This window comes from Lingula anatina, chromosome 1, assembly GCF_051362555.1.
Source record: "Lingula anatina isolate TDL-2025a chromosome 1, LinAna3.0, whole genome shotgun sequence".
Lineage (NCBI taxonomy): Eukaryota > Metazoa > Brachiopoda > Lingulata > Lingulida > Lingulidae > Lingula > Lingula anatina.
Genome location: NC_141767.1, coordinates 58,814,861 through 58,828,913, shown reverse-complemented (window position 1 = coordinate 58,828,913; position 14,053 = coordinate 58,814,861). Strand labels below are relative to the sequence as shown.

General features: G+C 33.2%; 1 protein-coding gene across 3 annotated transcripts; it reads left to right on the top strand.

Annotated features, from left to right (window-relative positions):
* Nucleotides 1-33: 33 nt before the first annotated feature.
* Nucleotides 34-12,443, top strand: LOC106166390 (E3 ubiquitin-protein ligase parkin). 3 transcript variants are annotated; one of them, XM_013544934.2, is made up of 12 exons: nt 34-117; nt 4,549-4,735; nt 5,006-5,132; nt 5,279-5,394; nt 6,436-6,519; nt 6,657-6,772; nt 6,958-7,094; nt 7,449-7,510; nt 7,888-8,034; nt 8,496-8,576; nt 9,062-9,179; nt 9,381-12,443. In XM_013544934.2, the coding sequence occupies exons 2-12, from the start codon at nt 4,559-4,561 to the stop codon at nt 9,482-9,484; spliced, it is 1,269 nt and encodes a 422-aa protein (XP_013400388.2). In that variant the 5' UTR covers nt 34-117; nt 4,549-4,558; the 3' UTR covers nt 9,485-12,443. The 3 variants fall into 3 exon arrangements, with proteins under 3 accessions (XP_013400388.2, XP_013400389.2, XP_013400387.2); XM_013544935.2 differs by having other exon boundaries at nt 40-117; nt 4,558-4,735; XM_013544933.2 differs by having other exon boundaries at nt 96-139.
* The last annotated feature ends 1,610 nt before the right edge of the window (nt 12,444-14,053 follow it).

The following is a 14,053-nucleotide window of genomic DNA, read 5'->3' as shown; positions in this document are numbered from 1 at the left end:
GGTTACTGAATATGAGGAATATTTTTCACACCGCGGCGGTGATAAAGTTGTTATGTTCCCTTTGAGTACAGTAGGCTGCAGGTCAGCAGCTAGTTATTAAACTGGACTTGATGCTAGGTAACAACAATGACTGTAAAATGTAATTGTAAAATTGTTTGCAATCCAAATGGCAAATGTTCGTTTTTTAAGTTCATTATATTTCCTGATACATGCACGAGTATATATTCACTGTATGTACTGGGGCTTGGATCCTAGACTGTAGGTATATGTACTGCATGACGTAGTACTGAAGGGGGTATGCTTCAAGTTTATACATTGCTTTCCTGTTTGTCCTCTTAAAGATTTTTAAACCGGGATTGAGACCAAAGCACCAAGCTTCATTTAAATTGATGTCACTAGAGAAAATTGTGATTTTGGGCACGATATAATATGGAGGAGGTTTGTATTCTACTGCAGTAGCTACTGCTAATTTGTGCTACGTCAGGCCTGTAGCCAGGGGGGGTTAGGGGGGTGGGGTCGAAAGAACCGCCCCTTTTGCTGGGAAGAGGTCCACTCTGGATAAAATTTGATCTAGGTACATAAAGTTTTCATGGGAAAAGGTCCACTTTTTCAGAAAAGAACCCCCCTTTTGATATTGCTGGCTACGGGCCTGTAAGTTCACCACATTCTTCACGTTCGTGACACCTAAAGTACTGTTCCATCCTCTGGTCAAGATGTCCAGGATCTGGGTTCGCATTAAGTGCTTCAAACATAGCATGAGTTTGTCTCTCCCTTTATCAGACATTTGGGCACCCCCAGTAGCCATATCTAACAGAATTGTCAATCCCAGATAGCAAGGCAAATGAAGCATTCAAATTGAGTTTTCAGCTGCCATAAAAGTAAAACAAACCTAGGCAAGGCTAGTAAGGATAAACCAAAATGGGTTGGAAACATAAAATAGCAAAAGGAAAACCCAATTGATCAAGCTAAGTCAATAATTGTGAGTGAATGCAAAGAAATGAAGTAAACCAATGAACTCAAAGTGAATGTTTTCAATGGAAGTCAAATAGAAATTACAGAAATACTGAAATAAGTAAATATGACTATTTCACAAAATAAAAGAAATCGATAGCCTTGAAATAAATTGTGAAGAAAATTGGAACTGAGTTACAAAGAAAGAAGAGGGAAATTCTTTAAAGAAAACACATCAAGATAATTTACAGGGAATAGAGATCGAAGTTAGCTGCTAAATATGTTGTCATGAAAAAAAATTAAAACCCAAATTGATTAATTAAACCAAGAAGGTATAATCACAATAAACTAATTAAAATAATAAAGAAACTGATAAAATAGGGTCTAATGTAACTAAATACTAATGAAACTAAATTAACTAAATAATCACAAAAATAATCAACCAAAAATTAAACAAAATTTCAGCTAAAGAATAACCAAATTAAATAGTGATAAATAAAAATAATAAGCTAATTAGTAAGCGACTTAAACTTTTTAAGTTAAATAAAGCTAGAAAATGTTTTTAAAAATTAATAGAAATGTAGACAATCTTATTTAACCAAAAACAACTTTCCTTTAATCAAATTACAGAACAAAGTAGGTTATATAATACAAGTAATCTAACTGACAGATTAATCTACCAACAAATAGATTTAAATTCTAGAAACAAAGTAAACAATCAGACAGACATTTGCCGAGTTACCTTACCTTAGATGATGCTCCTTTTTATGTACAGACACAGATGTGTCTGTACATATTGCCATCACCTGCGTCTGTCGTCGCCGATGCCGATGGCGATGCCGATGCCGATGCCGATGCCGTCGCCGTGCACTTTCCTTGTAAACACGATAAGTGGAAGGCAGTTTTACTTTTTGGCTTTATATTTACAGAGCTGATGAATATTCATAAAACGCAGGTCAAGTTCGAAAATCAGCATGATCGGGCCATTATTGTAGAAGTTATGCTGTTTTTTCACTTTTCAGCATATTTTTCACATTTCCTCAGATTCAATTCTTAGGCATGTTAACAGTCTCATTATTAAACTAATAAGATACGTAAAAATTTTTGTTTGACATTTCCTGCATCTTTACAACATTGTTAGTTGATTTTTTAAAAATGATGGTAAACTTGTTATCGTGTATTGTGTAATAAAGTGTCAAAAATGGAAATAAACTCATATCATTGCAGTTTGTCAGATTCAATCATTCACTATGTTCAGAATCTCAGAATGGAAGAAATTGGACATTTTACACTGCTTTATTGATATTTTTCCCATCTCATCAATTTTCTTAGTTGATCATATAAAAATTGCAGTAAACTGTTAATTTTGTTTTATGTTAAAAATTGTTAAAAATGGAAAAAAAAAAACATTTCAGAACAGTGCTGTCTTGTTTACATTTTGGCATTTTCAAGTTGTGACTTAGAGGTTCCATGGGCCTGAAGACCTTTGCTAGTCACATTTTCTGAATATCCATGATACTAATATTTTATTATTAAAAATTGATGGTCATTATGCTGTTAAACATTATGTAATATTGCATCAAAATTTGAAAAAAACCTATTTTGGGCACTGCTCCCATGATGACCATTTAAGAAAAACCATGTCACTTACTGTTCTCAAACAGTACAGTAAATATATATATAGATGTGTCTGTACATATTGCCATCACCTGCGTCTGTCGTCGCCGTCATCGCCGTCGCCGGTGCCGTGCACTTTCATTGTAAACACGATAAGTGGAAGGCAGTTTTACTTTTGGGCTTTATATTTACAGAGCTGATGAATATTCATAAAACGCAGGTCAAGTTCGAAAATCAGCATGATCGGGCCATTATTGTAGAAGTTATGCTGTTTTTTCACTTTCCAGCATATATGCAACACTGTAAACACATTCCAAGGAAAACCGATAGGCCTGTTGTCATGAAACTCACAGGAGTAATCTATCTTACTAAAACGCAGGTCAAGTTCGAAAATCGGCATGATCGGGCCACTATTTTAGTAGTTATGCTGTTTTTTCATTTTTCAGCATATATGCAACACTGTAAACACAATATAAGAAAAACAGATAGGCCAATTGTCATTAAACTCACAGGAGTGGTCAATCTTACTAAAATGCAGGTTGAGTTCGAAAATCAGCATAATCGGGCCATTATTTTAGAAGTTATGCTGTTTTTTCACATTTCCTCAGATTAAATTCTTAGGCATGTTAACAGTCTTATTGTTTTACTAATAAGATACATAAAAGTGTTTGTTTGACATTTCCTGCATCTTTACAACATTGTAAGTTGATTATGTAAAAATGATGGTAAACTTGTTATCGTGTATTGTGTAATAAAGTGTCAAAAATGGAAATAAACTCATATCATTGCAGTTTGTCAGATTGAATCATTCACTATGTTCAGAATCTCAGAATGGAGGAAATTGTACATTTAACACTTTTCTATTGATATTTTTCCCATCTCATCAATTTTCTTAGTTGATCATATAAAAATTGCAGTAAACTGTTTATTTTGTTTTATGTTAAAAAAGTGTTAAAAATGGAAATAAATCCATGTCAGAACAGTGCTGTCTTGTTTCACATTTCCTCAGATTCAATTCTTAGGCATGTTAACAGTCTCATTATTTAACTAATAAGACATGTAAAAGTGTTTGGTTGACATTTCCTGCATCTTTACAACATTATTAGTTGATTATGTAAAAATGATGGTAAACTTGTTATCGTGTATTGTGTAATAAAGTGTCAAAAATGGAAATAAACTCATATCATTGCAGTTTGTCAGATTCAATCATTCACTATGTTCAGAATCTCAGAATGGAAGAAATTGGACATTTTACACTGCTTTATTGATATTTTTCCCATCTCATCAATTTTCTTAGTTGATCATATAAAAATTGCAGTAAACTGTTTATTTTGTTTTATGTTAAAAAATTGTTAAAAATGAAAAAAAAAAACATTTCAGAACAGTGCTGTCTTTGTTTACATTTTGGCATTTTCAAGTTGTGACTTTGAAGTTCCATGGGCCTGAAGACCTTTGCTAGTCACATTTTCTGAATATCCATGATACTAATATTTTATTATTAAAATTGATGGTCATTATGCTGTTAAACATTATGTAATATTGCATCAAAATTTTAAAAAAATATATTTTGGGCACTGCTCCCATGATGACCATTTAAGAAAAACCATGTCACTTACTGTTCTCAAACTTACAGGAAAGAAACATGGGACTAAAATACAGCTTCAGTAGGCAATGCAGTCTGTTTGGTAATTCTTACTGCCAGTTAAACAGTTTCACATATTGGCATTTTCAAAGTGTGACTTTGAAGTTCCACGGGCTTGTTTATTATTGCATCAAAATTGGCAAAATGACCTCTTTTGCATCCTTTTTTCTGTTATTTTGTCTGTACATTTGACAGCTTTGCTGCCTTGTTTATGTAGACTGTTGTGAACCACTCTACTATGAACTTTTTCTGTGACATTTTTAAATGGTGTGAAAATTTTACTTGAATGAATAAATACTTTATAATCACACCATCTGTTATATATATATTAATTTAAGTGAATGCAGCATGACAGCAGTGATAAATATAAGGTTCAACTCCTGCCACAGTCACCTACTACATGTTGATTCCACCTGGACTATTGAAAAGGTTAAAGAACAAATTGCTGCAGAAGAAGATGTTTCTCCCAATGACATCAGGATAATCTTTGCGGGAAGAGAGCTTCAAAATTCTACAGCCATAAGGGTGAGTACTTTGTGAACAGAAGAAGAGAAAGAAGGAATTTTTCTGTTAATCGTGTCATTAGGATCTGTTCATTCATGCATATTTTATTTGTGGTATTGTATATGCCTTTTATTGACGTGTCTAGGATGCAGGGTGCATTACTCCATTATTACCAGTTGAATTATCATTATAAAGTTTGGGAACTTAAAGAGTAACAAGTGCAGATATATCTTTTTATAGTGACCTCCTGCTGTGACAATGCGAGACAAAAATATATGAATGTTTTATTAGGAAATAGACTTGGGTCTGCATAGTGTTCTCCATGTAATACAAGGCAGAAAGAGGAACCTTTCTCTTCAAGTAGAGACTGACTGTGAACGTGGTCAGGGTGAAGTGCCAGAAACAGAAAAAGAGCAGAGTAAGACTTGGATTTTAAATGTGCTCATACGTGAAGGTCATATTCACTGTTATTAACCAATGTAAATTCACAAATTCTGTAATGAACTTAATTTATTGCATGTTTTATAGAGAAATGAGTGTAATACTTTTTTTTTAATTTTACAGGTACCCCACTAAACCATTATTACATCTTCTGTAAAAATGAATGCAAGAAAGTCTGTGCAGGCAAACTAAGAGTAAGGTGCTCTAAATGCAAGCAAGGTTCTTTTAGGCTGGAACAAGTAAGTACAGAGTCTAAATGTTGTAATTATGAGTGCAGTTTATATGCTGTTATTTCAGTAAGTATTTATTTGTTTCATAGTGTTGTTGCTTACAGCAACAATTAAGTTTACTTATGGTTTTCCACTGTTCAACTAGTCATCTACTTTGTTATGCAAATACTTTATTCGGTACACCCAACAAGTATTCAATGGTGCGCCCTGGTTGTTTTGAAACCAGCTAGCAAAGAGTTGCTCAGGTTGCCAGGTCTCAGGTTTTTTATTGTACCTATTTCGGCAACATCTGTGGATTGCCATGGGCAAGAAATGCAATATTTCTCTGTATGTATTTGTAAACCATTTATTTGTAACAGTATCTAGTCAAATCTATAAATATGTTGCACAACACTTCCCATTTCATATAATCTATTTGTTAACCTTTTTTCCTATTTGTTTATTTTGCCTCATATCTGTATTTACTTCAAATTATATTTGTGTATTTTACATTATCAGTTATTTTGTTATTTTGTATTTTAAAGATCCATACAAAGTAAATTTTTTTGTCACAAAAACCAACCAAATGCCAGCATATAGTGTCAAGTAGTATAACTAAGAGAATTACTAAAAGGCATTGTTTAAATTTACCCGAAAATGATGTTTGAACGGATTTTTCTGCTAGCATTCTAAGCTGTATGTCTATGGGGCAGAAAAGTAGGTCACAAAAGTAGGTTAAATTTACAACCAAAAATTTAAAGTAAGGAGCAGTCTAAAGGTCTTTTATGGCTGATTGAGTGATCTATTCAGTTTATCCCTCGGCATGTCGAATTTATTTGAGTCATATAAAATCTAGTAGAAGTGGTTTACATGTGTTACTGGGAATCCACGCTCCACCGATGCTCGGTTTGTATGTACCTTAAAGTTTCACCACTTCAACATTCATCAGTGTTTTTGAATAAACACTCCATCGTTGTTTGTATTTGCTTAGCATGGGATCCGCTATACATAGAATAAAATATATTTTAAAACTGTTACAGTAAATATATCTCTTCTTCGTACACATTCTAGGAGCCATCATGTTGGGATGACGTTCTAAAGCCAGGTAGAATAATGGGAGTGTGTGAAGAAAAAGATTGTAGTGGAGACACAGCAGTAAGTTTTGTTATTTGTTCAGGTTCTACACTTATACAGAAGTACATTAAGAAATGTTAATTTAAAAACAATATACTGGTTTAAAGTTGTTTTTAAAATAAGTATTACTAGATTTTAAGGCTAAGGCTTTATTTTAGGAATTTTTCTTCAAATGTGCTAACCATTCAAGTACAGAAGATGAGTCCAGTGTGGTGCTTTACCTCATCAAGGCCAATACTAGAAATGTAGAATGCATAACATGTTTAGCTATCTGGTAATGTAATTTTCTGATATTCTGTTTTTATACCTTTAAAATACCTGTATATTAAAACCCCTTTTTATGTAAGAAAAGCAGTTCATTTTCTTCCATTTTTATTATGACCAAATAATATATCAGAAAAACTATTTTGCTTGCTTCATTTATAGCTCCCTCATTTCCGTTTTATTGCTGTATTTCAGTGATCCAGTTTTAGTGTTCCCTTGTTTGGAAGGGCACTCCATGTGTTTAGATTGCTTTAGAATATATTGCCAAACAAAGCTGAATGATAGGGATTTTATACAACACCCAGAGTTAGGCTACACACTTCCCTGCCCAGGTATGATATTGCAAGCAGTGCCAAATTCTATATACCCTACATTCAAGGCTTCTGATAATGATCTGCTGCTATCCTTGCATATTCATCTAGTGTAAAAATTTGTTTTAGAAGGTGGTGGCTATTTCATTACTCAAGTTAAATGACTATATTTCAGATATTATGAACACAAAGATTTAAGACATGGAATTATTACTTCTGTCTATTGTTGAAAATCTTTGAAGAAAACCATTCATCATTCTGAGTTTATATATGAGTAAATTTGCAGGTAGTGTTTATATAAAATGAATAACATGTACACTTTTGTCTACATGCTTCCTAAGCATTGATCATTGATGTTTCTTAATATTTTTTCAGCAGGTTGTGACAATTCTTTGATAAATGAAGTTCACCATTTTAGAATACTTGGAGATGATCAGGTAAAACAAATATCGGTATGAATTTATTACAAGCAGTGTTAGGTTTTAATGTTTTGACACAGTCATAGTCACTAAACCAGTAATTTAAGAAATAAAGACCTAGCAAAGTCTGCTACTTCTTGTCAACTATAGTCCAGCAAAGAGACATCAACACCATTCACAAGACTTTGCTACCATAGTAAAGTCATTTTTAAAATCACAAATGAACTTGAATTTGAAAACACTAAGACCTGCTACAGTCCAGTCTGTTTTGCTTGCACCTTGTTTGTTGTTTAAATTGTTAAGACAGAAATTTAAAAAAACTGTATAGATGAGATTCATATTTCTCAAAAAAGATCTAAATAAATGATTGTTTGGTAATAAAATTGTATTTCCAGTATGACAGGTACCAGAGGTTTAGTACAGAGGAGTGTTTACTTCAGATGGGAGGTGTGCTGTGCCCTCAACCAGGCTGCGGAGCTGGACTTCTGCCTGAAGATGAACAGCAGAGGAGAATAGAGTGTGCAACACCTCAGGGATGTGGAGTAAGTACCAAGATATTGAATGGTTTGAAATAGAGACAAAAGATGTCTTAGCCGTGGCACAACCAAATACTAGAAGGTCTATGTGGCATAGATTAAAACTCCTCCTAACATTTGGCAAACTTAGGCCATCTCAGCAACATGCAGGGGTAACAGCACACCTCCCTTTAACTTATTTGATAGTTGATATCTCTCATGTAAAAGCACTTGTCAGTGTGATAAGCTTATATTGATTGACATGATTAATCACTGTGCTTATGAATTTTGTGACGAATAAGTAGAATTCTGATGGATTGATAGCCTAACAAAATGAAATGATGGGCATCCTTCCTAATATTCACTGGAAATCTGATATAACTGCAATTAATACATCCTTTTTTATGATTTAGTTTATCATTGCATTGCATTGAATGTATATTTTAAGTTATGGCTTGTAGTACAAACCCATACATTTAATCTTATAGTTTATCTTTTGTCGGAGGTGCTTCCAAGCTTTTCACCAAGGTGATTGTGATCAGAGACTGATGGATTCTGCATCTACTACAGTATGTTTCACACGCTATTACATAATTTTTTTGACTTTTTTTTTTCATGTAGTATCATACTTAGTCATTACGTGGGGGTATAAATTGTCTTGGTGAATTTTTTAACAGGAAAAACTCAAAAATAAATGAAATATGCAGTAAAGAATTAAAACTGTAAACTATAGGCTCTATGATAAAACTAGAAAAGCACTCCGAGAGCGCAGACCTCTGCCAAGGCAGCAATTTTTGATTATTATTGATAATTGATTGATTATTGATCCAGATCACCATCAAAATTGGTCTGTAACTTTTTGAGTTATGTTGACGACAAACAAACAAACAGACAGACACACAGGGGTGAAAACATAACTCCTTGGCAGAGGTAATAATATTCTGTAACAGTCATGTAAGAACTTGATTTTTTGTAAAAGACCTTCAATGAATTGAGACCTATTTGTATAAGCAATTGTAATTATCAATGACATTTTATATTATTTACTTCACAGGGCTATTCTGTAGATCCAGCCAGGGCAGAAAGAGCAAGGTGGGAGAGGTTGTCTAAAGACACCATAGGAAAGACAACAAAACCCTGTCCACAGTGCAATGTCCCTGTTGAAAAAGCAGGTAATAAATGTTATTTCAGAATTCACTGAATGACAGATTTTGAATTAAAATGGGAAGTAATATATCATAACCAAATACTTATCCCTATAAAAACGGTCTCTGTCTGGATTTTAAAGTTTTGTCCTAGTTTGAACCTTGATTTTCTACCCATTTAATAAAGACATGACAGAATAAGAAGAAAGTAAATCCAATCTCTTCCAGGTGGATGTATGCACATGCAGTGCACACGATGCAAGCTTGACTGGTGCTGGCTGTGTCATTCACCATGGAGTAGAGAATGCATGGGGAATCACTGGTTTGGATGACAATGTACACTGACAGTCTTGCTTAATTTGACACTTGGCACTAAATATCCCAGAAGTTCAAATATCTGGAGAAAATTGAAATGCTATGCTATTTCTTACATGTATCATTCTCATTTAAGTAACAGTCATAAGGCAGTGTTGAAGATTTTGATATGCTGAGGTTCTACCACATCATAATTTCAGTCAAGGAAAAATAATAAACATGGGAGTTCTGCAGAAGTGCAGACTTTATTTATCCACTATTTTTCTTGAACTTGCTCATCAAAATTAAAGATTTTTGCACTATCTTCTATTATCAATTTAACTGGACATTCAAAGGATGTGTGCTGGTAACCATTGGCAAAGTGCCCATTGTCAAATTTTTAAAATAATTTGCTATTATAAAGTTTATGAAAAAATATGTGGTTTGAGGCATCATTACTTTGTATTTTTTTAATGAGTCATGTGGGGATGGGGGAGCCAGACTTAGCTGTTGTATGCAGTCTAATGAATCAAACCAACTTGTTTCAGCATATATATTACATAAATGAATTTTTCCATTGAAACATGTCTTGTGGTGTAAAAAGGAGTAATATGTTAAATACTTGTGGCGTGGCACAAGTAAATGGGAAAGAAATTGTATCTTTACATCCCAGAGAAGAGAGGGAGGAACGATGTTATTTTCTCACAGAAGATATCACCGATTTCACTCCACAGTATGAAAGTCTTGTACATGTAACTAGGACAACTTGTTTCAGTATATTTATTCATTTTATGTAACTTTTCTCCTAGACCAGCATGTGTTGGTCTAAATAATTGTATTGATGACCAATATACATTTTGTACAAGGCTCTGTAAAGAATAGTAAAAAATGCTGAAAGCCAAAAGCTGTTACAGTAACAAAAAAAAATCATTTGTAAAAGCACTCTAAATAGCTGTTTGAAATGTTTCCATTAAACATAAACTAAACAAATATAAATCATCCAAAAATAATGATAAGGTAAAATTAAAAACTGAAAGAAAATATAGTATACATAGTAACAGTTATGGCCAATAATCTGTATGACAACGAAATTAAATCACCTAAAAAGTACTTCATATGATTATGTATGTGATATAGACCTTGTATAGAACGCACTGCAATACAAAATATACAAATATGGGAATAAAAGTGTATAAGAAACAATGGATAATTAATCAGATGTGCTGTCCATAACACCTTCTGTCTCGTTAATACTATCACTGCTTGATGTTGTAAATGTGAGGCATCCAAACAGCCTTCTCCACAACATAATTTTCAATTGTATCCCTGCCTTATGGCAAACCCCATATACCACAGGACTGAAGTGATATGTGCATGCACAACTTCCAACTGTCTGGGCACCTAATTTACACTGACAGTACCTGCCACTGATGAGTCTAGTTTTGCTAGGAAGGCCTGAATTCATAGGTTGCACCAGTGGCTAGCTATAGATGTGTGCCTTGACTGTATTTGTTTTCCCTCTTATCAGCACTCATCCTTTACTTATTAAGTAACAAATTAGACTTAAATTCATCTTTTCCATTTAAATACTATGGTTATGATTTCATTGCCTACCATCAGCAATTAACAATCCAACAAAATATTTGTAAAAAGTTTTTTTAAAAAGTATTTCATATAAAGCAAATAAGAAGGAAGCACTAAACGTAACCAATTGAACTGTATCACATCAATTTAACTTGGACAAGATAGATAGAATATTTGTTCAGCCTTGGGGAAATTTGTTTGGGGGGAAGGGTGGTCAAATTTTGTTCAGTGTGATCTATATTTTAATTGTTGTATCAGCGAGCGATGCCGGTGTCAGAAACAACAAAACTGCTGTCTCAGTTCCAAAATCAAAAAGGTTGCTTTATTCAATTTCAATCAGATATTTATTACAAATTGCTAGCCAAAATAACATTTTTTCATGTGTTCCTCTTTTACTTTCCATTGAGAAACTCGGGAAGATAACTTCACACGCATCTAATGAATGCCAACACGACTTTTACTTTTGACTTCGTTCAAGTACGTGTGAATAGAATACTTCCACAGTCCCTCAACTTTGAACCCAAATAAACCTTATCATAATTAATCTCCTGCTCAAAACTTATTTGAGCCTCAAAACTTTCACAAATAAAATTTAACTAGAGGATCATAGAGGCGATACCGCCTCCAGATATTGTGCCACCAGCTGGAGTAAGCGCATTCGTATGGAACCCCCCCCCAAAAAAAAGGGGGACACCGCCACCAGTCTTGTGCTTGACAAGCTCTATGAAATGCAATAACAAGAGTTCTCAAAATATGCAAAAAATAAATAAATAAATAAATAAAATTGAAAAAAAAATAACTGTTAAAATGGTCCAATCAAGTAGATGTTCAAATTGACTTGTATTTTCCTAACATTGGGCCATATTTGTGGAAGTTATGCTATTTTTTCATTTTTTTCAGCATAAATGCAACATCGATAATAGATAAGCGAAAAATCGTTTTACTTTTTGGCTTATAAGTTACTGAAATGATGAATATTCATAATACGCAGGTCAAGTTCGAAAATCAGCCTGATCGGGCCATTTTTATGGAAGTTATGCTGTTTTTTCACTATTTCAGCATATGTGCAACACCGATAACACATTTCAAGGAAAATCAATTGGCCAATCGTCTTGAAATTCACAGGGGTGATCAGATTTACTAAAATACAGATGAGGTTGGAAAATAAGCTTGATCGGTTCAGTTTTGGTGAAATTGTGCCTTTTTTTTTGTATATAAGTCTTTTTTCCTCGGATTTAATTCTTAGGCATGTTAACAATCTCATTTGTGAACTAATTAGTAATGTAAAAGTGTTCTTTTGACATTTTCTGCATCTTAACAATATTGTTAGTTGATTATATAAAAATGATGGTAAACCTGTTATTGTGCATTGTGTAATAAAGTGTCAAAAATGGAAATAAACTCATTTCTTTACTGTTTGTCAGATTCAATCATTCACTATGTTCAGAATCTCAGAATGGAACAAATTAGACATTTAAAATTGTTCTATTTATATTTTTCCTATGTCAACAACTTTCTTAGTTGATCATTTAAAAACGACAGTAAATTGATTATTTTGATATATGTAAAAAAAGTGTTGAAAGTGGAAAGAAATTCATTTCAGTACAGTTATCTCTTGTGTACATTTTGGCATTTTGAAGTTGTGACTCTGAACTTCCATGGCCCTGAAGACCTTTCCATATCAAATTTTCTGAATATCCATGATACTTTTATTTTATTATTAAAAATTGATGGTCATTATGCTATTAAGCATTATGTAATATTGCATCAAAATTGAAGACAACCCCATTTTAGACAATGCCTCCATAGTGACCATTAAAGGAAAACCAAGTCACTTACTCTTCTCAAACTTACAGAAATGTAGCATAGCACTAAATTATAGCTTCAGTTGGAAAACCTGTTATATCGGTTAACTTTCTTGGAAATTATATAGTTTTTTGTTACAATTAAAATTTTCACATATGGACATTTTCAAGGTGTGACTTAGTCTTTGAACTTCCATTGGCTTGAATACCATTGCTAGTCACAGCTTTTGAATAGCTATGATACATTTACTTTATTATTAAAAATTGATGGCCATTGTGCTGTTAAGCATTATGTTAAATTGCATAAAAGATGAAAAAAACCTTTTTTGGACATCGCTGCTGGGATGACCATTAAGGAAAAACCATTTTACTTATGATATTCTAACTTACTGAAAAGTTTCATAGGACTGAAGTGTAGCTTGTGTTGGAAATCAGTGTGATTCTATAGAGTGCTATATGGGGCTACTGTTTATGGATGGTGGTAATTGTCCATTGGGATAATTTCAGAGCTATAAAATTACTTGCCTAATTAATTTTCAAGTGCCCATTAAATAAGATAACACACGTTGAGATTTCCCATTCAAGTCCTATAGGTTAAGCTCTCTTAACTGTGTCACATAATTAGGAATTGGTGATAATTATGCAGGTAAATGTTAATGTTAAATATTGCAAATTAGTTTACAAAAGACACATTGGGATTATTCATATCACATTGGGATTATTCATATCATGTTAATACAGCAAGATTAAAAGTTTGAATAGCAGCTTTATTGGATTTTTTTTTTTTTTTTTTTTTTTTTTTGTTTGTTTGTTTGTTTTCTTTTTAATTTTTTTCTAAACACTGGCATTTTCAACTCCCATCCACCTGAAGCTCTTCAGATTTTCTGTATTTCCACATAAGCAGTTGCATAGGTTTTTATGTCTTTAAACATTATGTAATATGATTTTATGCACTGTCAACATTTTTCAAATATTGGGATTTTCATTATGTGAATTTGAACTCTCATGGCCCAGAAACTGTAATCTTATTGCAGGGGTGGATTGAGGCCGTCTTCTGGGTCTTTCAGATGACGGTCAGATTTTAAAGTTTACATTGACTGGTATCAATTTTTTTCTGTTGGAAGACCATCAAAAGTGGAGGATGGATCAACAAAGATACTTTGGAATACTGTCAGAAAATATCTCTGGATCTGCTCCTGTTATTGACCATGTTACCTG

Bases quoted from the DNA above. Each gene is read 5' to 3' on its own strand.
- LOC106166390 (XM_013544933.2), top strand. From the start codon at position 111: ATGCTAGGTAACAACAATGACTGTAAAAT. The intron at 6,520-6,656 runs GTAAGTTTTGTT...GCTTTATTTTAG, and splicing joins ATTGTAGTGGAGACACAGCA to GAATTTTTCTTCAAATGTGC. The intron at 7,095-7,448 runs GTATGATATTGC...ATATTTTTTCAG, and splicing joins CTACACACTTCCCTGCCCAG to CAGGTTGTGACAATTCTTTG.